Source organism: Phyllobates terribilis, unplaced genomic scaffold (genome assembly GCF_046119375.1).
Source record: "Phyllobates terribilis strain yellow unplaced genomic scaffold, ASM4611937v1 Scaffold_2__4_contigs__length_985480577, whole genome shotgun sequence".
NCBI lineage: Eukaryota > Metazoa > Chordata > Amphibia > Anura > Dendrobatidae > Phyllobates > Phyllobates terribilis.
Genome location: NW_027362762.1, coordinates 300,316,976 through 300,344,770, shown reverse-complemented (window position 1 = coordinate 300,344,770; position 27,795 = coordinate 300,316,976). Strand labels below are relative to the sequence as shown.

The 27,795-nt window shown below is 45.4% G+C and overlaps 1 protein-coding gene across 2 annotated transcripts in view; it reads right to left on the bottom strand.

Moving 5' to 3' along the window:
* The window catches only part of POGLUT2 (protein O-glucosyltransferase 2), a 139,587-nt gene that overhangs the window by 50,239 nt on the left and 61,553 nt on the right, over positions 1-27,795 (bottom strand). For both annotated transcript variants that reach the window (XM_073664229.1, XM_073664230.1), the window contains exons 6-8: positions 22,273-22,510; positions 3,477-3,686; positions 1,401-1,490 (exon numbers count right to left, since the gene is read on the bottom strand). In XM_073664229.1, the coding sequence (XP_073520330.1) occupies positions 1,401-1,490; positions 3,477-3,686; positions 22,273-22,510 (538 nt within the window). The remainder of the gene's footprint in view (positions 1-1,400; positions 1,491-3,476; positions 3,687-22,272; positions 22,511-27,795) is intronic.

Here is a 27,795-nt window from a genome sequence, read left to right as displayed (position 1 = left end):
TGGGAGGTTACACTGGCGATGGTAACCTGGAGTCTAAACAACTGTGAGTAAACCTTGACCTTGAAGACTGCACTCCACTGTGTCCTAGAATTATTACTGCGCCATCACCAGCCCTGAACTACACAGCACCAACAACATCTACCTCATACCATCACTATTTCCTGCCCTGGAGCTAAGCTCTGCCTGTGGAGAGCTGAACCAACTCTTCTGCGTCACCATCAGCTCCAGAGGATCTGCACCGCAGCGGCGGCACCATATAGTCGCATACCACTGGTGGCGTCACGAACATTATCTATAAAAACTTTATTCCCCTTTTACTTTTCCCCTTGTATTGACCACCCTGGGTCACGGACCGGGTCACTGCCACTGTGACATCCCCCAGCATCGACCGGCCCGGCTACCGAGTACCCCACAGCCCAGGGGGCGCGTCACATGCAAGGCACTGCAAGTTGTGGGGGATTACATAGGGGAGTGAAGTTGCATGTTTGGGGCTTGCATAAGTAAGTGAGTGATATTGAGGGTCTAGCACAGGGAAGGGGGTGATGCATGCATGTGCTGCAAGTTGTGGGGGCTTGAACATGGAATGGGTTAATGTTGCATATTGGGGCCTTGCATATGTAAGGGGGTGATGTTGCATTTCCTTCCTCTTACACATGGAATTTGATTGATACTGCATGCACAGGGCTGCATGTTGGGGGGCTCACACAGTGAAGGGTTGCATCATGAATCGTGGTATGTGTTAAAGGGGCCTACTGAGACTCTTTCGCTTGGGGCCCACGAAAACCTGGAGCCGGCCTTGGTCACATGGATGCCATCTGTGTGCGGTACATGTTTTTCACGGACCCATAGACTTGTATTGACCCTTGTCATCCATCCTGCTGGAAAAAAAATTGACATGTGTCCAGGTGTTTTGACAGACACATATTCGGTGTAAAAAAAAAGGATATGTGCATAGCACCACAGGTTATAATTGGTACATGAGTTATCCGTGAAAAAAATGGATACCATGCTTACTGGAAACACAGATGTGTGAAGGAGGCCTAAGGCTGCCCAGTTACAAAGTCCTTGAAGCACATGAATAAACTGCTACCTCTGCTCCATTCAAAGTGGAGACACAGGGTCCCATTCCCGAATATGGGGAGCAAAGCAGTTAGGCGTCCACGGATCAGCAAAGATATTAACTACCAGCCATGGAATAGAAGGGAGCCTTACTTTATCATTACGCCACTTACACAGTACATATTTTAAACAAGGCATTTTATACAGTTAATAAGGCTATATTCCATGCTTCATGACCTTGTAACTATGGTACTTTGTATTAAATCCATTACAGCATAATACACAGATAATGCTAGATACGTTGGAAGCATAATTTATTGCACAACATAGATGAAACTTACTTGGAAAAGCTTAAAATAGTAGCAAAAAACATGGTCCCCCATTAAATTGTTTCTTGCAAACTCTTGTCCAGTCTCTGCAATCTTTTTAGCCTGTAAATAGTATAAAAATGAATTAAATAAAACACATCAATACACATTAACAGATTTCATTTCATCCATAGGAGAAATTAATCATTTCCGCAACCATTGAAAAATAGTAAGTGATCTGAGCAAAGCAAGAAGAGGGACCGAAAACAGTCAGCAGGGGTGAATTGTTTGGAAAAAAGTTATTTTAAGAAAGGATTCTAAAACTTCTCTTGTGGAAAGACACTTTACAGTACCAAATGTTATATGGGAGGCCACGAGAGCTATGTCCCACGTGTGGAAATGCTGCATTTTTCCACGTGTTCCGCAAGTGTTTACAACTAAGTAAGCAATAGCCATCTGCTCAATTTACTGCACTTCTGTTGCTTTTTCAATGCACTTTTCTTTTTCACACTTTTATAATACAGAAACTGTGATTTTGAGCTAATAAAAACAAAGAAGTCTATGGAGAAAAATCAAACAAAAATGCAAAGTTCTATAGTGTCTCTAAACACAAAGCCTGTCTCTAAACACAATGTCTGACAGTGGCATTTAAAAGGACTGGGTCTCCTTTTTTTGCACCTCCTAGAACTCGACCCACAAGAAGAACCCCTCATATGGTTATAGCGACAGAAAAAAAAAAAGTTCTGCCTCTTGGGAAGAAAGGGAAGGACAAAAAAGGAAACAGAAAAACAAGCAGATTTTACACAAAAAAAAACTGTAGGAAAATTTCAACATTTGTTTTTTTAAGATTTTTGACGAGGATTTTGAAGTGGATCTGCTTCGTAATCCAGATTTAAAAAAGTCTAATGTACAAACCCTAATTGTGTTTCTAGCTCCTTCAAATAACTGAAAATACTAATGTGACCCAAAATACAAATGAGCCTTTACATTTTTTTGCTTTATAGATCTACAGGGTGGGCCATTTATATGGATACACCTAAATTAAATGGGAATGGTTGGTGATATCAACTTCCTGTTTGTGGCACATTAGTATATGGGAGGGGGAAAACTTTCCAGATGGGTGGTGACCATGGCAGCCATTTTGAAGTCGGCCATTTTGGATCCAACTTTATTTTTTTCATTGGGAAGAGGGTCATGTCATACATCAAACTTATTGAGAATTTCATAAGAAAAACAATGGTGTGCTTGGTTTTAACGTAACTTTATTCTTTCATGAGTTTTTTACAAGTTTATGAGCACTTATAAAATGTGTTCAAAGTGCTGCCCATTGTGTTGAATTGTCAATGCAACCCTCTTCTCCCACTCTTGACGCACTGATAGTAACACCGCAGAAGAAATGCTAGCACAGGCTTCCAGTATCTGTTGTTTCAGATGCTGCACATCTCGTCTCTTGATGGTATGGTGTGGTATATGGGGTACAAAGATAGTGGAGCCATTCTTCATTAATGGAAACCTCAATGCCACTGGATATCAGAAATTGCTACATGATGATATGTTGCCCTCTTTATGCACTGAAGATGGCACGTTCCCTGAGTTTTTCCAACAAGATAGTGCACCACCACAATATGGGTGTCAGGTCCGAGCATTCCTACATGAACAGTTTCCTGGAAAGTGGATTGGTCGTCGTGGGCCAGTTGAATGGCCACCAAGGTCTCCCGATCTGACCCCCTTAGACTTTTATGTCTGGGATCATCTGAAGGCAATTGTCTATGCTGTGAAGATACGAGATGTGCAGCATCTGAAACAATGGATACTGGAAGCCTGTGCTAGCATTTCTTCTGCGGTGTTGCTATCAGTGTGTCAAGAGTGGGAGAAGAGAGTTGCATTGACAATCCAGCACAATGGGCAGCACTTTCAACACATTTTATAAGTGCTCATAAACTTGTATAGGTTTTCTACAAAAATAATGTAATAATGTAAATTAATACGAAGCTTCTACCCAGATGATTACACATTTAACACTGACTATATCACAAAGTTATGCAAATTAAAATTAAAACTCATCCATTGCATTATGACCTTAGATCCAAGCATGGGTATATAACCTACCTCTACATCATGATCTTTTACCCACTCGATTTTTTCAAGCAAATCACTAAGGTCTTTCTTGAATGGCACATAATGCTTCCAGGGCTGGAGCTCATTATAAAAGTGTTCATAGAAGATGGAATGCTGCTTAAGTATTACACTATTCCCAATAAGAAGGTATGGCATTCTATACGCTGCCACTGTCCCATCAATAAGTATCTGATACTTGTACTGAAAAAATTGAAGATAGAAAAAGAAATAATAAATTCAAAGTATATTAAATGTATTATGCACTGCATGATGAAAGGGTGTAGTCACTTTTACATGTTTTGGCTTGTACAGACAGAGCGTCAGCTTAGTGTGATCCGAATCTAATTATATCGGATGAGACAATTAGAGCCCACTGTGAGGAGAAGATGGAGAACAAGATTTCTCCATCTTCTCCATTGTGTGAAGGGGCGGAAATTGAACTACAGTGGGATGTCATATGAATGCTGTTTGATGATTTCACACTCACTGACTTGCATGGCTGAGTGCAATTCGAATATCGGATCAAACTCGGACATGCAGCGATTTTTTTCCTCGGACAGAGACAAGTAACCTAATTTACTTGATAGGTGCAGAAATGTTGCAAAAAAAGCTCATAGTGGGAACGTAGCCTAAATCTCCATTCTCTATATGTCAAGTAAGAAAACTTGATAACAGATTGAACAAAAGGAGAGATTAATGAAAATCCTCCATTCAATCATAATCTATTCCACTTTTTTTCTTCAATGGAAACTGTCATCGTTAGGATCCTAATTAGAAGGCACATAACGAGTTGACAGCAGTTTAATAATGCAAAACCTGATGAAAAGTTGCCATTAACCCCTTAACACAATATCACGTACACGTGATCGAGTGTGGAGGGGGCTCAGAAATTGAGCTCCCTCTACACTCGGCAGGCACTGGCTATATTACATCGCCGCCATCTGTCTCTAAAATCTGCAACCGGAGTTGAGCTGACATTTAAATGGAACGCTGCAAATCTTACAATTTTGGTGAGAAAAAATTTTTTTTTTTATATTTATATTTTTTACAGTTTTTAACTAAAGTGTGTTTTAGATAATCCTTTTTTAAAAAACATCATTGCAACATATGGATCCATGGATCAGAAGAATAATTAAAGAGCGGGGTCCCAATTGTACACAAACCGAACTAGAAAAAGACCCCTAAAATATAACTTTTAATGGTAAAGTTAAAAATACACATATACTCTTAACATGACAATAACACTTAAAAAGTCTTTCTAGATATATACTCTCCTAAATATATTTCACAACAAGCGTAATCTTAATCATCTATACAGAGACAGATTCGATATAATGTGCACCCTGATAATTTCCTGGTATTCCCTAAGGGAGTTCCTGCCTGTCAGTGGAGGTTGGAACCCTTATTTGAAACGGTATGGCGCCCCCACTCCACAGCAGATATCCCTTATATCCCTATAGCATCCCTATTTTAAAGTGCAAAAGATAGAAAGACTTAAAATACACATAAATACACTTCATATATCATAATAAAGACAGATAACTTATAATTCAAAACAAAGGGTTAGAGTTATCTTATACCCATATGGAGTTGATGTACCACACAAAAGCATAGACGTATATTATACTTAGCTTATAATCAAGTTCATCAACTATGGGATTCTTGGAACACCAAGGGGGTCATTTTCTAGTTCGTTTTGTGAACATATGGATCCCCCAACTCAGCCCCCCCTTTATATTAGGAAGAGCTTCTTTAAAAAACAGATTTCCCTTGAGGAACTGTATTTCAAGCATAGAGGAGACAACCCTATACACCATACACATATACATTTCTTTATTGTAGGATGACTGAGAAGAATATGGTACTGTGGATCCATGTATATACATTATGTAACATATATTTGCAGTCATTACCTTTGGAATCCCCCATTACATAAGAAACCAATAAATAAAAAAGGTCAAAAGCCTGTAGCATGTTTCAGTAAGTTTATTGTAGCTGCATTACATTCTTCAAAGGGTAGGTCTTACATAAAAATACCACAGGGCGTGCCAACAAATATTACTGAAATAATTTCAAAATGCACTTTCCTCTCTAATAATAACATTTTATGAACCTAATGTTATGGCATAATAAGCAAGAAAACTTCTTAGTTCTTAGAGCAAAGTACCGTGTGGTTGAGGCAGGTACAGAGGTTTTGATGGTATTTGCCTCTTTTATTTCCATTTAGAAAAATAATTTTCAAATACCCTTTTAGTGAATTCTGAGTTATTAGTGTGTGTGTGTTTGTGGGGAAGGGAGTGAGGGTGTGTGTGTGAGGAAGGGGGGTCTTCTTTTCGAAATGCTCAAATTTTGGACAGAGTACAGAAGCAGCTACTGTCTCTCACTCTAGAGGATTTGTCCTGTCCTGCATTGCATAGACAACTCAGTGTGCACAGTGTAAGGCTATGTTCACACGTTGCATTTTTGCTGCAGCAAACACCTGATCTCTTGGCAGTAAAAAAGTTGCAGACAAAAAGCAGGTTTTGCTGGCTTTTTTTTGCAACACTTTTGCTGCGTTTTGTGTAATGAGCCATCAGGACTATCCTGCGTTGCATCCTTTCATAAATTTTTCTCTGCCGTCCATGTCCTGGGAGATTAGCTACTGTGACATGGGTTCATTTCTTGGGGACATGATTTTGTGGCACTTACTATTATACAAGTTATAGGACAGCAGGACAGCCGAATTTCTTTGGAACTTGTTTGGGGCTGCTTGTCCACCATCCAAACTATCATGCTAACCTTTCATCAATTTTTCTCTGCCATCCACATTCAGGAAAATTAGCTACTGTGCCATGGGTTGTAAACTTCTTGATTATGTTGTGCACCATGGACAAGATCTCTAGAGACGGACTTGTAACCCTGAGATTGTTGATATTTTTGAACAATTTCTCAGACAGTTCTCTTCTCCTCTTTCTGTTCTCCATGCTTAGTGTGCCACACAGAGATACACAATGCAAAGATTGAGTCAACTTCTCCTGTTTTTATCTGGTTTCAGGTGTGATTTTCATATTGCCCACACCTGTTACTTGCTACAGGTGAGTTTGAACGAGCGTCACATGCTTGAAACAAAGTTGTTTAGCCACATTTTTAGAAAGGTGCCAACAATTTTGTCTGGCTCATTTTGAGAGTTTTGTGTAAAATTGTGTCCAATTTGCCTGTTTTTCTCTTTTTTTGTGTGTTGTTCCCATACACACAAAGGAAATAAACATGTATATAATAAAACATTTGTATTTGCAATAATTTTCTGGGAGATAACCTTCATTTTCTAAAACAATTTCAAGGGTACCAACACTTTCTGCCATGACTGTATCTGAAATCATAAAACATTTTTGAAAAAAGGGCAATATGATCAAATTATTTAGTGGAAGTTTTTTTATGTCCGAAAAAATAGTGACTATTCTGAGCCAAAAAGTTTATGAGTTCATGAAAAAATACACAATTGCAAATGTAAAAAAAACAGCAAGGGAAAGTTGAATTGGTCAGGCATTGTTTACCTAATACATCTGTAGGTTGTGCATTGTTTACTTTCACACATTGGTCAGGGCCATTGGGTTGGACAGGTATTGTTCAATTTCACACATTGGTCAGGTATTGAAATGATCATGTTTTGTTTACTTTAACACATATCAATAATTTATCAATAATTTAATTAAACTGTACTAATTCTAACAGCCATGCTCATGTAACAATACCAAGACATTATACTTTAAACTTGGGAAAATCACAAAAATAAATGTGTTTCACATCCTGCTGTACCTGCGTTTTCTTCACAAACGTGCAGTAAGATATACGGCCACAGAGACAATGGAAAGGATGGAGAAATTACGTTCTCCGTACCTGTGATGCGATTCTCTCATGCAAGAGTATTGGATCACACTCAGATGACACTCGGACCAAACTCTGTGTAGCGCTGGCGTCCCTGCCCTCTGCTAGGCAGGGACGCTGCTCCCCTCACCGCTCTGCTCCGTGCCCGGCGTCCTCTCCCCGCTCTGCTGTCAGCGCGCGCTCCTTCCCGGCGTCCTCCTCCCGCTCTGCTCTCAGCGCGCGCTCCTTCCCGGCCCCCGTGCTTAGGGCGCGCGCGCGCGCGCTCCCCTCCTCTTAAAGGGGCCGCGCGCGCCGTCCTAAGGAGTCCCCGGCCAATGGCCGGAGGACTTCATCATATTTAAGGCACCTCCTCCAAAATGGAGGTGCCCGAGCAATGTTGTTTGCACCTGTGTCTCACCTGTGCTTCAGCCCTCAGGTCCCGTTGCCAGTTACCTGCCAGTTACCTGCCAGTTTCCTGCCAGTTTCCTGCCAGATTCCTGCCTGATTCCTGCCTGATTCCTGCCTGATTCCTGCCTGAATACTTGTTACCTGCCTGCCTGCCTGAGGTCCGACGGTCTGCCTTACAACTCCGGTCAGTCTGTCTAAGGACCAACTTGTCCGCTCACCTGGGAGCGCACATCAGCTACCTGCCTGCTTGCCTGAGGTCCGACGGTCTGCCTTACAACTCCGGTCAGTCTGTCTATGGACCAGCTTGCCCGCTCACCTGGGAGCGCTTCTCCGCTACCTGCCTGCTTGCCAGCCCGGAGGCTCCGTTGTCACGTGCTGTGACCACCAGCTATCTCAGAGACTCTTGCCCGCTCACCTGGGAGCGCATCTCCGTTACCTGCCTGCTTGCCAGCCCGGAGGTCCCGTTGTCACGTGCGGTGACCACCAGCTATTCCAGAGACTCTTGCCCGCTCACCTGGGAGCGCTTCTCCGTTACCTACCTGCCTGCCAGCCCGGAGGTTCCGCCGTCACGTGCCGTGACCACCTGCTATTCCAGAGACTCTCGCTTGCTCACCTGGGAGCACACATCTACCATCTGCCTGCTAGCCTACCCGGAGGCTCTGCCATCACAGGTCGTACCTACCCCTTACCCAGAGACTGCCCTGATCACTTGCCGTAACTCCCTGTCCGTTCACCCAGAGACTGCCACCCGCTCCCTTACAAGGGCCGCCCCCTTGTATAGTAGCTCAGAGGTTCCGCCTCCCGGACCCGTTACAGTTTGCTCGGGCCATGGAACCCGGTGGCACCCAAGCTCCCTCGCTCTCGGACCTCTGTCTTGAACTGTCCCGTCAGAGGTCCCAACAGGAGGCCATCCTGGGTCACCTGCGGAATGTTAATACTCGCCTGAACACTCTGTCTGATCCACCAACAACCTCCGCCAGTGCCATATCTTGCAATCCGGCAGCTCCGCTGCCCACTAATACTATGGTATCCTATCCCGGACCCCGGCTCTCTGCACCTCCTCGCTTCGGAGGCGACCCCGTCCAGGCTCGGGGCTTCATAAATCAGTGCACCCTGCACTTTGAACTTTTGTCCCATCAGTTTAATTCCGACCGGGCCAAAATTGCCTTTATCATGTCCCATCTCACCGGGGAGGCCCTGGCCTGGCTAAATCCTCTATGGGAGAGAGGAGACCCCCTGGTGTCCAACTTGCCTGCTTTTCTCTCGGCTTTCCGGAAAGTCTTCGACGAACCCGGACGGAAGACCTCATCCGCATCCTCTCTGCTACGCCTCCGTCAGGAGGGTCTCACCGTGGGCCAATATGCCATACGGTTCCGCACCCTTGCCTCGGAGCTGGCCTGGGATAACGACGCTCTGGTATCCGTCTTCTGGGAGGGTCTGTCCGGTCGTATTAAAGATGAACTTGCTGGTCGGGACATTCCTACCTCTCTCGATGATCTAATAACCCTTGCCACCCGGATTGACCTACGGTTCCAGGAGCGTGCCAAAGAGGTCACCCGTGAGAGAAGGATTCCACGTTTAGCTCCTACTTTCCAGAAACCCGTCATTCCCTCCATCTCTCCCCAGGTACACTCTCCTGAGCCTATGCAGGTCGACCAGACCAAGATGGTCAAAACCCGTCAGGACTCACGCCGTGCCGAGGGGAGCTGCTTCTACTGTGGCAGTAAGGAGCACCGGATCCGTGCCTGCCCGGAGAGGTCGGGAAACGCCTGTGTCTAGGTTCGCTCAGAGAGGTCCACCTAGACAAGAATAAATCCTCTCCATCCCTGCTGTTGTCAGTTTCGATCATCTACGGGGAGAACCGTTATTTCGAACTAGCCCAACTTGACTCTGGAGCAGCCGGGAACCTTATTTCACAGTCCCTGGTTGAGAAATACCGCATCCCCACCAAACCTCTGGCTGTACCCTTGTCTGTCGCTGCCGTGGATGGGGGCCTCTTACCTCGCCCCATTCAACTCATCACCGAATCCATTACCCTGCAGGTGGGAATGCTGCATTCTGAAAGTATCTCCTTTCATGTTCTGCCTGGACTCTCTCACGCGCTCTTGCTAGGTCTGCCCTGGCTCCAGAGACATGCACCCGTGCTAGACTGGCAAACCGGAGAGGTCCTTCGCTGGGGACAAGACTGTCATAAAACCTGCCTGGTTCCCGTCCATCCCGTCCGTCCCTCTCCTACCCCAGCTAATCTACCTGGACTTCCGATTCCTTATTGGTCTTATGCAGATGTCTTTAATAAAAAGGAGGCAGAGACATTACCCCCACATAGACCATACGACTGTCCCATCGATCTGCTACCCGGTACTACTCCTCCCCGTGGGCGTATCTATCCTTTATCCGCTGCTGAGACCCGGTCAATGTCCGAATATATTGAGGAGAATCTGGCCAGAGGATTCATCCGGAAATCTACCTCCCCGGCGGGAGCAGGCTTCTTTTTCGTCAAAAAGAAGGACGGCTCTCTCCGTCCCTGTATAGACTATAGAGGCCTAAACCTGATCACGGTGAAGAATAAGTACCCCCTTCCGCTCATTCCAGAATTATTTGATCGCCTGAGGGGGGCTAGGATCTTCACCAAACTGGACCTTCGTGGGGCGTACAACCTGGTTCGTATTCGTCAGGGGGATGAATGGAAGACGGCATTCAACACCCGGGACGGCCACTATGAATACCTGGTAATGCCCTTTGGTCTCTGTAACGCTCCTGCCGTCTTTCAAGAGTTGGTCAATGACATCTTCCGGGACCTTCTCTACTCCTGCGTAGTGGTGTACCTGGACGACATCTTGGTCTTCTCTCCGGATCTCCAGACTCACCGGAGGGACGTTCGTCAGGTCCTGCTCAGGCTAAGGCAGAACCATCTCTACGCTAAATTTGAGAAGTGCCTCTTTGAGCAGACCTCGCTTCCGTTTCTGGGCTACATTATCTCTCAGACCGGCCTACAAATGGATCCTGAGAAACTGTCTGCCATCGAGAGATGGCCCCGACCGGAGGGGTTGAAGGCCATTCAGCGATTCCTGGGCTTCGCCAACTACTACCGCCTCTTCATACCACACTTATCTTCCCGGACGGCCCCAATTTCTGCGCTCACCCGTAAAGGTACTAATCCCAAAGAGTGGCCACCCGAAGCAGAGGAGGCCTTTCTTTCCCTTAAACAGGCCTTCTCTTCTGCCCCGGTGCTGCATCGCCCAGATGGCAACAAACAGTTCTTCCTGGAAGTTGACGCCTCCTCCTCTGGAGCCGGAGCGGTACTTACTCAAAAATCATCTTCCGGGAGGATGGTAACTTGTGGCTTCTTCTCTAAACTCTTCTCCTCCTCTGAGCGCAACTATTCCATAGGAGACCGAGAGTTATTGGCCATCAAACTGGCATTGGAGGAGTGGCGTTACCTGCTCGAGGGGGCTCTTCACCCGGTAATAATTTACACTGACCACAAGAACTTGGCTTACCTCCAGCATGCCCAGAGACTTAACCCGCGCCAAGCCCGGTGGTCCTTGTTTTTTGCTCGTTTTGATTTTGTCCTTCATTTTCGCCCGGCTGACAAAAACGTCAAGGCGGACGCCTTGTCTCGGTCCTTTCTGGTGTCTGATCTCGAGGAGGATCCGAAACATATCATCGATCCCGCCAGAGTAATGCAGGTGGCTCCCGTGAGTCTAAATCGTCTTCCTCCTGGTAAGACGTTCGTACCAGTACCTGATCGGGAGAAGATCCTACACTGGGGTCATTCGTCTAAACTAGCTGGCCACGCCGGTCAGAAAAAGACCCTCCAGCTTATTACCCGGCACTACTGGTGGCCTAACCTGCACAAGGATGTAATAGACTTTGTTTCTGCCTGTGTGTCCTGCGCCCGCAACAAAGTTCCGAGACACCTGCCGGCCGGCCGCCTCCTACCTCTGCCAGTACCTGCTGCCCCCTGGCAGCATATAGCGATGGACTTCATTACTGATCTACCCGTCTCTGCCGGTTGTACGGTCATTTGGGTGGTCGCTGACCGCTTCTCCAAGATGGCTCACTTCATTCCACTGCCAGGTCTTCCGTCTGCACCCGAGCTGGCTAAAGACTTTATCCGCCACATCTTCCGTCTTCATGGCCTGCCCCGTCACATCGTGTCGGATCGTGGGGTACAGTTCACTTCCCGTTTCTGGAGAGCCACTTGTAAATTGCTGGACGTCACCCTGGACTTCTCCTCCGCTTACCACCCACAGTCTAATGGTCAAGTGGAGCGGATCAATCAGAACCTGACCAGTTACCTTCGGCACTTCGTTAATGCCCACCATTCTGACTGGGTGGATCTCCTGCCATGGGCCGAATTCTCGTACAACAATCACGAGAGCGAGTCTTCCTCCAAATCCCCGTTTTTTGTAGTCTACGGTCAGCATCCTCGGATCCCGTTTCCCGTCTCCACCTCGGCGGACAATCCGGCTGCGGAATCTCTTGTTAACAAATTTTCCTCCATATGGGAGAGTACCCGGTCCGCACTCCTTCTGTCATCCGAGCGTATGAAAAGACACGCTGACAAAAAACGTCTGGACCCTCCTCAATTCCGCCCTGGGGATAAAGTCTGGCTCTCGTCCAAATATGTCCGGCTCAAGATCCCTTCCTATAAGTTAGGGCCTCGGTTCATCGGCCCACTGGAGGTCATCAGTCAGATCAACCCGGTGGCCTATAAATTGAAACTCCCGGCCAACTTACGGATCCCTAACTCCTTCCATGTGTCTCTCCTCAAACCTGTGGTGCTTAACTCTTTTTCCAAGTCTACAGGTACGCCTCCTGCTCCGGTTTCTGCTGAGGACGAGTTTGAGGTAGAGAACATTCTTGCCACCAAAAGGGTAAGAGGAAAGACCTTTTTTCTGGTAGATTGGAAGGGGTTTGGTCCTGAGGAGAGAACGTGGGAGCCCCGGGAGAACATCCATGCCCCTCTCATCCTAGCTAAATTTCTGTCTGGCCTAAAAAAGGGGGGGCCTAAAGGGGGGGGTACTGTAGCGCTGGCGTCCCTGCCCTCTGCTAGGCAGGGACGCTGCTCCCCTCACCGCTCTGCTCCGTGCCCGGCGTCCTCTCCCCGCTCTGCTGTCAGCGCGCGCTCCTTCCCGGCGTCCTCCTCCCGCTCTGCTCTCAGCGCGCGCTCCTTCCCGGCCCCTGTGCTTAGGGCGCGCGCGCGCGCGCTCCCCTCCTCTTAAAGGGGCCGCGCGCGCCGTCCTAAGGAGTCCCCGGCCAATGGCCGGAGGACTTCATCATATTTAAGGCACCTCCTCCAAAATGGAGGTGCCCGAGCAATGTTGTTTGCACCTGTGTCTCACCTGTGCTTCAGCCCTCAGGTCCCGTTGCCAGTTACCTGCCAGTTACCTGCCAGTTTCCTGCCAGTTTCCTGCTAGTTACCTGCCTGATTCCTGCCTGAATACTTGTTACCTGCCTGCCTGCCTGAGGTCCGACGGTCTGCCTTACAACTCCGGTCAGTCTGTCTAAGGACCAACTTGTCCGCTCACCTGGGAGCGCACATCAGCTACCTGCCTGCTTGCCTGAGGTCCGACGGTCTGCCTTACAACTCCGGTCAGTCTGTCTATGGACCAGCTTGCCCGCTCACCTGGGAGCGCTTCTCCGCTACCTGCCTGCTTGCCAGCCCGGAGGCTCCGTTGTCACGTGCTGTGACCACCAGCTATCTCAGAGACTCTTGCCCGCTCACCTGGGAGCGCATCTCCGTTACCTGCCTGCTTGCCAGCCCGGAGGTCCCGTTGTCACGTGCGGTGACCACCAGCTATTCCAGAGACTCTTGCCCGCTCACCTGGGAGCGCTTCTCCGTTACCTACCTGCCTGCCAGCCCGGAGGTTCCGCCGTCACGTGCCGTGACCACCTGCTATTCCAGAGACTCTCGCTTGCTCACCTGGGAGCACACATCTACCATCTGCCTGATAGCCTACCCGGAGGCTCTGCCATCACAGGTCGTACCTACCCCTTACCCAGAGACTGCCCTGATCACTTGCCGTAACTCCCTGTCCGTTCACCCAGAGACTGCCACCCGCTCCCTTACAAGGGCCGCCCCCTTGTATAGTAGCTCAGAGGTTCCGCCTCCCGGACCCGTTACACTCTGTCATAGTTTGAGCTGAGTGTCATTAACATAATCAGCCCGATTCTCACACATGAGAGAATCTACGCCAGTGTGAGTGAGCACTGATGTGGTGCTTTTACTTTGGTTGCCAATGCAGGAAAAGTATGCTGTTACAACCATCTTTCCAACTGATTACACATGATAGCTGGAAGTCCCAGCAGGGAGGGAACTTTATGTAAAGGGCCGCTTCTAATAAGTTGACATTGTTCAAAGCAGTAAACCATTTTGAGGGAGCAACTAGTGCCTCCAAAAAAGTTACTGATGAAGTATCGGGGGTTTTCGTAATTTAAGGCACCACTCCAGCAGAGTTTTTTCAGCGCTGTATTGGCGATTTAAATGTAAGCCTCCAGCCCCCGGTCATATACTCACCCTTCGGCAGCATCACCGTTTTTCGGCACCACTCCGGTCCTGCGGCGCCATCTTGTGAGCACAGCTTCTGACTGGCTGGAAGTCAGAAGCTACGTCACAAGCTCTCCATGCAAGTCTATGAGAACCAGAACAAGGCTCTCATAGACTTGCATTGAAAAGTGACCTCATGAAACACTGGAGGCAGGTCACGTTTCGCCGGAGACCAATGGGAGTGACACTGCAAAACGATGAAGGTGGCAGCAGGTGAGTATGAGACAGGGGGCAGAGGAATTACATTTAAAGCACCACTTTAACGGTACAATAAAAAAAAAGCTGGAGTGGTGGTTTAAAGTGAACCTGTCAGAAACTTTTACCCCTTCAAAAACCATTGTTATGATTGTCTAGCCATTTAAAAGATCATCCAGTCGATTCATTTACGGCCCCAAAGCATTGCTCCAGCAACAAGAAATCGTGTTTTGAAATTATATCTGGAAGTGCATTTGAGTGTGAGGATGCACTTCTAGCCTTTCGTCCTCAGGACAGGCGCAGACGAGCGTATTTTTGGTTGGACCAATGTTAGTCTTTGGTGCACATGTCCGATTCTTTCATCAGACAGTCTCTTCTGCATCGCTATAATTTCTGCATAACTGAGTTTGGTCCAATATTTGGATCACACTCGGCCATGCAAGTCAATGAGTCAGTGGAAACCATCAGACTGCTCTCCTACTGTATGTCATCTGATGATAGAGATCTTTTTTCTCCATCTTCTCATCTGAGAGAATCGGAACACACTATGCTTACACTTTGATCAAAATGTGATCAAAGTGTCATTTGCATAAGTGACCCGATTATCTCGGATGAGAGAATCTACAATCCTCTGCACCTGCCCTCACGCTGTATATCTTATCTAGCAGCAACCTCCTCTGGCTGATTGACAGGTCATTTGCTCTGGTACATGGCCACTAACCTGTCAATCAGCCAGGGGAGTGTGCTGTTAGGTTATTACAGCATGAGTCTGAAAAGCTAGAAGTGCATCGTCATGTCCGAAAGCACTTCCAGATACAACTGCAAAGTGCCCACTGCTGGAGGGATCGAATGGCTTGTCTTTTAAAGGGCTACACAGTCATATCAATTATTTTTAGGGGTTAAAGTTTCTGACAGGTTCTCTTGAACTAATAAAAAAAACATTCAATCATAATAAAAATAGGATGTGACTAAAGTGTAAATATTTAAAGGGGTTGTCCCAATTCTTGAGACCGATGAAGTTATGGTGAATACACCTGACTTACTGCACATTGTTAGCGAGGCAGAGATTTGCAACAAGCCAGTGGTGACGCAGATCTTGCAAATCATGTTACCCATGCCCACAGGGGCATGATAACATGATTAGTGGGATAATTAGTCTGGGGAAAGAAAATCACCTAGTGATTTACATATCTTTGGTCAAATTAAATAAAAATGATTTTATGGAAATTAATTTAACAAAAAATAAAATGGCTTATTAGAAGCAATATAGAGAGTGGGATAAAGATGTGGGGCCGGTTTTGGTATCTGGGGAAGTTGTCAGGTTCCCTTTAATGGGAAGAGGGGAATGAGTCATTGCCAAACACCTCTGGGTGCAGGATATGTCCTATAAGAATAAAGGAATGACCATGCTAAAAACCAACATGCCTGATCCTTTTTTTACCACTGACATCTGTTGGCAGAGGTGAATCCAGACACCCCAGTGCATGTTGGATAGTTCATGGGTCCAGCAGAAATAAGCACAATTGTCAATGTTCAGCATCTTAACCAGAGAGTGCTTACATACAGTACAGACCAAAAGTTTGGACACACCTTCACATTTAAAGATTTTTCTGTATTTTCATGACTTTGAAAATTGTACATTCACACTGAAGGCATCCAAACTATGAATTAACACATGTGGAATTATATACTTAACAAAAAAGTGTGAAACAACTGAAAATATGTCTTATATTCTAGGTTCTTCAAAGTAGCCACCTTTTGCTTTGATGACTGCTTTGCACACTCTTGGCATTCTCTTGATGAGCTTCATGAGGTAGTCACTGGAAATGGTTTTCACTTCACAAGTGTGCCCTGTCAGGTTTAATAAGAGGGATTTCTTGCCTTATAAATGGAGTTGGGACAATCAGTTGTGTTGTGCAGAAGTCTGGTGGATACACAGCTGATAGTCCTACTGAATAGACTGTTAGAATTTGTATTATGCCAAGAAAAAAGCAGCTAAGTAAAGAAAAACGAGTGGCCATCATTACTTTAAGAAATGAAGGTCAGTCAGTCTGAAAAATTGGGCAAACTTTGAATGTGTCCCCAAGTGCAGTTGCAAAAACCATCAAGCGCTACAAAGAAACTGGCTCACATGAGGACCGCTCCAGGAAAGGAAGACCAAAAGTCACCTCTGCTTCTGAGGATAAGTTTATCCGAGTCACCAGCCTCAGAAATCGCAGGTTAACAGCAGCTCAGATTAGAGACCAGGTCAATGCCACACAGAGTTCTAGCAGCAGACACATCTCTACAGCAACTGTTAAGAGGAGACTTTGTGCAGCAGGCCTTCATGGCAAAATAGCTGCTAGGAAACCACGGCTAAGGACAGGCAACAAGCAGAAGAGACTTGTTTGGGATAAAAAACACAAGGAATGGACATTAGACCAGTGGAAATCTATGCTTTGGTCTGATGAGTCCAAATTTGAGATCTTTGGTTCCAACCACCGTATCTTTGTGCGATGCAGAAAAGGTGAACGGATGGACTCTACATGCCTGGTTCGCACAGTGAAGCATGGAGGAGGAGGTGTGATGGTGTGGGGGTGCTTTGCTGGTGACACTGTTGGGGATTTATTCAAAATTGAAGGCATACTGAACCAGCATGGCTACCACAGCATCTTGCAGCGGCATGCTATTCCATCCGGTTTGCGTTTATTTGGACCATCATTTATTTTTCAACAGGACAATGACCCCAAACACACCTCCAGGCTGTGTAAGGGCTATTTGACCAAGAAGGATAGTGATGGAGTGCTACGCCAGATGACCTGGCCTCCATAGTCACCAGACCTGAACCCAATCGAGATGATTTGGGGTGAGCTGGACAGCAAAAAAAAAGGCAAAAGGGACAACAAGTGCTAAGCATCTCTGGGAACTCCTTCAAGATTGTGGGAAGACCATTTCCGGTGACTACCTCTTGAAGCTTATCAAGAGAATGCCAAGAGTGTGCAAAGCAGTCATGAAATTAAAAGGTGGCTACTTTGAAGAACCTAGAATATAAGACATATTTTCAGTTGTTTCACACTTTTTTTGTTAAGAATATAATTCCACATGTGTTAATTCATAGTTTTGATGCCTTCAGTGTGAATGTACAATTTTCAAAGTCATGAAAATACAGAAAAATCTTTAAATGAGAAGGTGAGTCCAAACTTTTGGTCTGTACTGTATGCTCAAAGTGTTTGGAAAGTTTTATTTGCTTTGCTTTGTATACCTAATAGCTAAAAGTTGAAAAAGTTTGTGGATAAGTAGCGTGAGGGCTGAGAACTCTCTGTGCACAAATTAGATTTGAAATTGGGGCAATCCTTTTTATAGACCAACCTTGGTGACATTTACATACTCAGGTCTGCTAAATGCTTCCCGAGTTTCGGCATCTCAGCTTGAAGTACCTGTAACTCTTGGAAACATCAGTAGTAAATAGCATGCATCCTAAGGACAACAATGTTCAGATGGTAATTAAATCAACATAGAAATGAGTTCCGCCTAATTGCAACTGAATTGGATTTTCTATAGTTAATTTAGCAGCACCCTGATTGCAGCACTGATGAACTAGAGAGCTCCAGACATGGCAGTGGTAATAACATCCCATTCAATGTTACAAAAGATACTCAATGTACGCTCCCCATAAAACGTGGAACAGTTTAGACAGAAAATCAGCCTTAGTGACTTGAGTTGCCACAGATGCGCTGACAGATATAATGATCTATGAGCACAGACTAGGCAGATATTCCCCACACTGATCTTTTCCATTATGACACAGCTTAAAGCATTTCAGCTGAAGAGAACTATATTGATCTATAAACGTCAGCAAACCTCTGCTTTGACAACATAAAATGGAATTATGTGTTGCTTCAAGGAAGGGTAAATGATTCTTTTATTTTCCAAGAACCAATTTAGATTTATGGCTTGGGGAACAGAAGACAAGTTTTGTTTAGTCATTATTCTGGAGTTGGTGTATAAATGCTTATAAAAAGGTCGTTGACCCAAGAACTTTTGACATCTCACAGCTGAGACGAAAGTATGTTTCTCAAGGAGAAATCGGCACAAACAAACTTTTCCATTTAGATCTCTTTTTGTTTGTGTCCTCTAACAACTTATACAAGATCCCCCTCAACAATTGCATTTCTCAATAGATGTCATACTTTTCTCCAAGATATTACTCTGGATGCTGAGAACACTTGCTAATAATGAAGCTATAAGTCACCCCTTCATCTCTGCTGGAAGAGAGTTCTTTTGTCCACTCTTAAATATCATCTAGAAATTCTCCAAATTCCCAATTGAAATCAAATTGATAGCTCATACCTGAAAACATGAACATCACCAGACCTACTGTATTAGATGCCTTGTGTCATTATGTCTCGCCTGAGAGCAGCAATTCTCATTGTCTGATGTCTCCAGACATTTTACTGATTCAGCTCACACTGGTCCTTTCCCAGTTCTCATGGGACATCTGGACTGAAGGAAATGCTTCTATGGAAGACTGATTGCTGGCTTTACAAATAATAATGCTTTTCCCTCTACTACAAAAAAATCTACATAAACACCAATATGGCCAACAAACTATTCAGATTTTTTAATTAGACTTTTGCTACAATGTAAATTCTTCAATCCGTAGAAAGATACATAAATAGATAGATGGTAGATAGTTAGATTAGAAATTGGAGAAAATATATGTACATTGAGGAGACTTATGAAACCATAACACTTTTATAAAGCAGTGATTCACGTAATGTGATCCTGCAATGCAGTACCTATATGATTATCTGTGTCTGATGGCTGCTGACGTATACATATACTGCTGACACGTAGGCAGGATAACTGGAAAATCAATACTAATTTTGCATTGTGTGACTATCTGTGTAACCCCCATATACCGGCAAAGTAAGGGGGTCCTGTAAGCCTTATCTGGTACTATAGTATAAACAGATAATCTGGTGAGTTAGCCACACATACAGATATGTTCATAGAAATTTTATGGGATTGCATGGTCTCTTTCTTTCTAATAAACATTGAGCCCATAGCGGTGTTAAAATTAAATGAAAAAAACCTACTCACTTACCAGGAGACCTGCGGGGGATGCAGAACTGAGGAAGGGCAGGGTTCCGATTGGTGAATATTTTTTTTTTTTTAACACTGCCATGGACCAATTAGTATACTGTTTATTATTATCAGACAATCCCTTTAAGGGGGTTTTCCCATGAACAAAGTACATTTTAATCAATAAACCTTGTAATATAAATAAGTTCCACAATTGGATGTGTTTAAATAAAATGTTCCTGTGCTGAGATAATCTTATAAATGTTCCCCTGCTGTGTACTGTGTAATGGCTGCAGCTCCTGGGCAGGGGAGGAAGTAAAAGAGTATACAGACAGGACAGTATGGGATCACACCTGATTCTTTATATGAAGTAAAACATGTTTACCTCACAGAAGGAATCATTTGTAATCCCATGCTGTAATGTCTGTATACTCTTTTGCTTCCCCCCCCCCTTCCCAGGAGATGTGGTAGGCCTATATCACATCTCCTGGGTAGGGGAGGAGGCAAAAGAGTATACAGTCAGGACAGCATGGGATTCCAGCTGCTGTTTTCTGTTGGGTAAATTTTTTTTAAAAACAAGCATCAAAGCTTTATTTCACAGAAAAAACACCTTCAATCATATGCTGTCCAGTCTGTATACTCTTCTGCTTCCTCCTCTGCCCAAGAGCTGTGGTATGATCAGACCATGTCCCTGTACGGTCAGACACAGCCATTACACAGTACACAGCAGGGGAACATTTATAAGATTATCTCAGCACAGGAACTTTTTTTCTTAAACACATCCAATTGTAGAACTTATTTTTATTCCAAGATCTATTTATTAAAATGTACTTTGTTCCTGGGAAAAACCCCTTTAACAATAAACCACGTTTGTTTAGCCAACCATATGGTAGCTTATAAAATCTGTACAAAATATGGTGCAAGCATAGGACTGCAACTTACGTAAATCTATATATTTTTTTCCCTAGAAGGTTTTCTCCATTGTAAGAGGACATTTTAACAAGGTCACAATGAAACAGTTTGTTAAATGAGTCTCCTGACTGGCCTTATCTTTTCTAGATCACTTAAACACTGACATACAAAGTCATTAAATTATACTACTCTGATTTGTGAAGGAGCCGATCTTTATCTCAGGGGCCGCAGTTGGAATAACGCTCTGTCTGCTTGTCGAGTGTTTACATCGGTTACCAGGATGCATTCTGTATATCCTGCGCTGTCTATGAGCCTACTATCTCGTGAGCGATGCGTGCCACTGACCAAAGTCTTCATTGTACAAGCGCAACACAAGTCACTTCACACCGCTGTAAGATACAGTTTCCCTTCACATATCACGAGATGTACAACTGATAGTGCTATACTACCTCTCTATTAAGATAACTTAGATGGCATTGTGTTTTATAGCAAATTTCTTACATTATCAGATTGTACAGCTACATTTTATTACAGCAGTAAAGATAATACAATTATCCTTAGAAAATGGAGATAAACTTCTAGCTAGAAAATTTAACTTTTACATTTGCACAAACAAGGTTGAAAAACCCCTAAAATTAAGTAACAGAAAATGCACAGTCTAAGAAAAAGTTAAGACTCACATTAAAGGGAACATGACACATACAGTCAGTCTAAGGGAGAAGGTAGGGCAAAGACGGGACCTGCCTCTTGGACTAGTCATTCGAGATGCAAAGTCTGTGGAAGGTTTTTCAGAGTATGTTTTCTCTAAAACACCGCAGCACTGCAATATTGCAGCCAGTGTCTGATACTCGCACCCCGTGGTTTTGGCAGCTTGACTCTCCTGTCAGGTTTCCTTTGATAAATTAATTTTATGATATATATGGTGTTGCCCCCGTTGACAAAAAGAAAGGAAATTATATGAATTACTTGACTGAAGAAATAATTATAGTTACGGTAAATCTGTAGATCATGTACAGCCAAAAAAACTGGCCTACTAACTATAATGGCCTTAGCTTTGAAGAGGTTGTCTCATCACAGACAAAATGCAGCACCTCGGTGATCAGATAATCCCTTCAGGTCCACTGCGGCATCGGCAAACAGCTAATTTTACCAGGAGTCAGACAGTTCTGAAGCAGCCAATACAAACGAAATGTAGTATTACATGGCAGCCATTCAGATGAATGGGATAGTCCTAAGTGGGGGACCCTACGTCCTCTATACTTTCCCTATGTCATTAAAAATCCATTTAAAGGGAATCTGTCACCAGATTTTTACCAAATAATCTCAGAGACTCTGATTCCAGCTGTGTGACTTACTGGGCTGCTTGCTGTAGTTTTGATAAAATCACAGTTTTATTAGCAGGAGATTATTACTAGAGAACTAGTAAACCTGCTGCCATGTAGTCTTCATATTCATGAGCTCTGCATAACTCTATCCTCCACCACTGATTGGCAGATTACTGCCTAGGCACAGTGTACAGAACGGTCAATCATCGGTGAGGGCAGGATTACATAGAGATCAGCATTAATAGAACTGCTTGATCTGCAGTAAATAAAACAGAGATTTTATCAAAACTGCAGCACCCAGTAAAGTAAGTGATATATCCCTGGAAGCACGGTCTCTGCCCCCACATCATGCTGCTCTCAGATAGAGTAGCAAAAACTTGGTGACAGATTTCCTTTAAAGGTAAGGTGTAGAAGCACAGTATAATGTTGTCTGCAAAGGCATATGTCATTCTGTCCTTTATAATGCAGCTTACTGAAAACTACTTACCTTAAAGAAATCAAAAAATGGTATTGGCTGTACAATTGGACCATATAGGTTCTCGTCATGTTTAAAAAAAAAGAAATGTGTAAAGGCAGCATCAATCATGTCTGGATGTTTCCTGCCCAGTTTCACCAGTTCAAGCCTTTCCTTACAGCTGTCTCGTCCTCTCCAAAAGGCTGTGTTGTTCTTTTCCTCCCATTTAGGGCCAGTGTTTGCCTGAACAGACATCATGTCTAAACTTACCCTGCAAAAATAATTAGAGGAATATAAATAACTATTTTTTGCAATTCTGATAGATTTTAAGAATCAGTTTGATATACCGTATTTTTCGGACTGTAAGACGAATCGGACCATAAGACACACCTAGGTTTTAGAGGAGGAAAATAGAAAAAAAATGTAAGCAAAAAATGTGGTCATGATGCCTTTTAAGGGGGAAGGGGTCTGCTGCTGACACTGTTATAGGAGTAATGTCCCCCAATTCTGTTAATATCCCCCATCCTGGTATATATGGCCCCCTCCTTCCTGTTATATGTGGCCCTCATCCCCATCCTGATATGCATGGCACCCCAATCCACTATCCTGGTATGCATGGCACCCCAATCCCCTATACTGGTATGTATGGCCCCCCTCATCCCCTATCCTGGTATGTATGGCCCCCTTCATCTTGGTATGTATGGCCCCCCTCATTCCTGTATGTATGGCCCCCATCATCCCTGACTGTATGGCCCCCCTCATCCCTGACTGTATGGCCCCCCTCATCCTTGTATGTATGGCCCCTCTCATCCCTCTATGTATGGCCCCCCTCATTCCTCTTCCTGGTATATATGGCACCCCCTGATCCCCGTCGTGCTGCACAGAAAAAAAATACAATTATACTCACCTCCTCTTTCCTCTAGCGCTGTGTTCCGCTCTGTGCCAGAATAGTCACTGCTCCCCACGCCGGGACTGCGGGCGTGGGGAGCAGTGACCATTCATTCTCCCTAACATCGCGCACACTGTAGCCACAGCGCGGCTCCTGCTGCGCTCGGCGGTCAGCGTGCCCGCTATTAAAGCCCATGAATATTCACCACACCCATGGGAGTGTAATTACATGTGTAATTACAATAATTTTCTGTGAGAAATACGTAATTTTCTGGAACAATTTCAAGGGTGCAAACACTTTCGGCCAAGACTGTATATATTATGGTCACAACACATTTGTAAAAAAAAAATAATAATAAAGTGGACAACCCCTTTAAGCAAACTGAATACAAGCAACCAACAAAAAAGTTCAGTCACTGAGTTCCCATCTACATCCTTCTTAATCACTTCAATCAAAAGATCGGTTATTTGGATTCACTTACCATTTTTTACTATGCTTCATTCAAGTATTGCACCTTACGTGTATGACTACGCGGTGTCTTTTAGATGCCGGCACACCTGCCGAGTTTTCCTATGCAAAGACGCATCAGGAAAACACTGGAGGCCATTTTCCTGACATGGCTTCCAGCTGTTTTGCTGTCGACTCTTTTAACCCCCTTACCCCTGAGGGTGGTTTGCACGTTAATGACCGGGCCAAATTTTAAAATTCTGACCACTGTCACTTTATGAGGTAATTAGTCTGCAACGCTTCAACGGATCCTGCTGATTCTGAGATTGTTTTTTCGTGACCTATTGTACTTCATGATAGTGGTAAAATTCCTTTAATATCACTTGCGTTTATTTGTGAAAAAAACGGAAATTTGGCAAAAATTCTGAATATGTAGCAATTTTCAAAATTTGAATTTTTATGCCCTTAAATCAGAGAGATACAGTACAGACCAAAAGTTTGGACACACCTTCTCATTTAAAGATTTTTCTGTATTTTCATGACTATGAAAATTGTACATTCACACTGAAGGCATCAAAACTATGAATTAACACATGTGGAATTATATACTTAACAAAAAAGTGTGAAACAACTGAAAATATGTCTTATATTCTAGGTTCTTCAAAGTAGCCACCTTTTGCTGTGATGACTGCTTTGCACACTCTTGGCATTCTCTTGATGAGCTTCGAGAGGTAGTCACCGGAAATGGTTTTCACTTCACAGGTGTGCCCTGTCGGCTTTAATAAGTGGGATTTCTTGCCTTATAAATGGGGTTGGGACCATCAGTTGTGTTGTTGTAACATACCTGGCGGCGTCCTTGCATAGTGGTCCATCTCCCACTTTGCAAGAGCGCACACTTGATCTCCAGTCCAGTCTGCTAGCCTGGCTTCCCTCCATGCTGTCTGCTTGCCTCTGTTTCTGCTGCTTAAGGGCGGCGCCCGATCACTTCCTCCTTCTTGTAGCTGCTGCAGGCACACCCCTTGTGCATCTTCAGCCTATTGCTGTCTGTCACCTGGTATTTAACACAGCTCCTCCCTGGAATCCATGCCTGAGCATTGTGTTTCATTCAGTGTGCTCTTTCACTCCGAATGTGCCAGGTCCCTTTCTGTGTTTGCTTGCTTGCCTTTCCTGGAGGCTGTATTTCCAGGCCTGTCTGAACTCACTCCTTGCCTGTTCGTTCCGCCTTCTAGGGGCCGCATACCTAGACCCGCTCCTGTATCTTGTCTGTCCTGTCTGAACACGCTCCTAGCCAGTCTTTGTTGCGCTTGATGGTTTTTGCAACTGCACTTGGGGACACTGCTCCGGCAGTCTCGCTCTGCTCTGACCCTTTGCTCGCTGCTCCGGCAGTCTCGCTCTGCTCTGACCCTTTGCTCGCTGCTCCGGCAGTCTCGCTCTGCTCTGACCCTTTGCTCGCTGCTCCGGCAGTCTCGCTCTGCTCTGACCCTTTGCTCGCTGCTCCGGCAGTCTCGCTCTGCTCTGACCCTTTGCTCGCTGCTCCGGCAGTCTCGCTCTGCTCTGACCCTTTGCTCGCTGCTCCGGCAGTCTCGCTCTGCTCTGACCCTTTGCTCGCTGCTCCGGCAGTCTCGCTCTGCTCTGACCCTTTGCTCGCTGCTCCGGCAGTCTCGCTCTGCTCTGACCCTTTGCTCGCTGCTCCGGCAGTCTCGCTCTGCTCTGACCCTTTGCTTGCTGCTCCGGCAGTCTCGCTCTGCTCCGACCTTTTGCTCGCTGCTCCGGCGGCCTCGCTCTGCTCCGACCCTTTGCTCGCTGCTCCGGCGGCCTCGTCCTGCTCTAATCTTGCTCACCGCTCCAGGCGGCCTCATCCTGCTCTACTCTCGCTCACCGCTCCAGGCGGCCTCGTCCTGCTCTACTCTCGCTCACCGCTCCAGGCGGCCTCGTCCTGCTCTACTCTTGCTCACCGCTCCAGGCGGCCTCGTCCTGCTCTACTCTCGCTCACTGCTCCAGGCGGCCTCGTCCTGCTCTACTCTCGCTCACCGCTCCAGGCGGCCTCGTCCTGCCCTACTCTCGCTCACCGCTCCTGGCGGCCTCGTCCTGCTCTACTCTCGCTCACCGCTCCAGGCGGCCTCGTCTTGCTCTTCTCTCGCTCACCGCTCCAGGCGGTCTCGTCTTGCCCTGCTCTCGCTCACCACTCTGGGCGGCCTCACTCTGCTGTGTTTGTCCGCCACATCTGTGGTTCTGTTCCTGAGTCCCAGTGTGTACTGGGTCCTATCCCGCCTGTGTTCCAACCTGCTAGTGCCTCCCTGTCTGCACTCTAGCCGTGCTTGCCTGTACCCCCCTGCCTGCATACCCGCCTGCCTGCATACCAGTCGTGCCTGCCTATACCCACCAGTCTGTGTGCCAGCCTAACCTGTTTGTTCCTGTATTCCCCTGTGTGGGTCAACAGCTGTGTCCGGGGTCTGTCCTGGAGTAGCACCTGGTCCCTCTGCTCGGTTCCTCCTTGGTGCACTGGCGTCGTATGCCGCCGTGCGACCCTGGTCGGATCGGGTGAATACTTAGTTACGCCCCTCCAGGCATTCACTCTTCGGCACGGTCCAGTGGAATCACTTCATATACATGCACAAGCCACTCAGCCCGGGCGTGTGCATTACAGTTGTGCAGAAGTCTGGTGGATACACAGCTGATAGTCCTACGGAATAGACTGTTAGCTGCTTTTTTCTTGCCATAATACAAATTCTAAGTAAAGAAAGACAAGTGGCCATCATTACTTTAAGAAATGAAGGTCAGTCAGTCCGAAAAATTGGGCAAACTTTGAAAGTGTCCCCAAGTGCAGTTGCAAAAACCATCAAGCGCAACAAAGACTGGCTCACATGAGGACCGCCCCAGGAAAGGAAGACCAAGAGTCACCTCTGCTTCTGAGGATAAGTTTATCCCAGTCACCAGCCTCAGAAATCGCAGGTTAACACCAGCTCAGATTAGAGACCAGGTCAATGCCACACAGAGTTCTAGCAGCAGACACATTTCTTCAACAACTGTTAAGAGGAGACTTTGTGCAGCAGGCCTTCATGGTAAAATAGCTGCTAGGAAACCACTGTTAAGGACAGGCAACAAGCAGAAGAGACTTGTTTGGGCTAAAGAACACAAGGAATGGACATTAGACCAGTGGAAATCTGTGCTTTGGTCTGATGAGTCCAAATTTGAGATCTTTGGTTCCAACCACCGTGTCTTTGTGCGACGCAGAAAAGGTGAACGGATGGACTCTACATGCCTGGTTCCCACCGTGAAGCATGGAGGAGGAGGTGTGATGGTGTGGGGGTGCTTTGCTGCTGACACTGTTGGGGATTTATTCAAAATTGAAGTAATACTGAACCAGCATGGTTACCACAGCATCTTGTAGCGGCATGCTATTCCATCCGGTTTGCGTTTAGTTGGACCATCATTTATTTTTCAACAGGACAATGACCCCAAACACACCTCCAGGCTGTGTAAGGGCTATTTGACCAAGAAGGAGAGTGATGGGGTGCTACGCCAGATGACCTGGCCTCCACAGTCACCAGACCTGAATCAAATCGCGATGATTACGGGTTAGCTGGACCGCAGAGTGAAGGCAAAAGGGCCAACAAGTGCTAAGCATCTCTGGGAACTCCTTCAAGATTGTTGGAAGACCATTTCCGGTGACTACCTCTTGAAGCTCATCAAGAGAATGCCAAGAGTGTGCAAAGCAGTCATCAAAGCAAAAGGTGGCTACTTTGAAGAACCTAGAATATAAGACATGTTTTCAGTAGTTTCACACTTCTTTGTTAAGTATATAATTCCACATGTGTTAATACATAGTTTTGATGCCTTCAGTGTGAATGTACAATTTTCAAAATCATGAAAATACAGGAAAAATTTTAAATGAGGTGTGTCCAAACTTTTGGTCTGTACTGTATGTCACACAAAATAGTTAATAAATAACATTTACCACATGTCTACTTTATATCAGCACAATTTTGGAACCAAAATTTATTTTTATTAGGGAGCTATAAGGGTTAAAAGATGACCATTGATTTCTCATTTTTCCAACAAAATTTACAAAATCATTTTTTTAGGGACCACATCACATTTGAAGTCACTTTGAGGAGTCTTTATGACAGAAAATACCCAAAAGTGACACCATGCTAAAAACTGCACCCCTCAAGGTGCTCAAAACCACATTCAAGAACTTTATTAACTCTTCAGGTGCT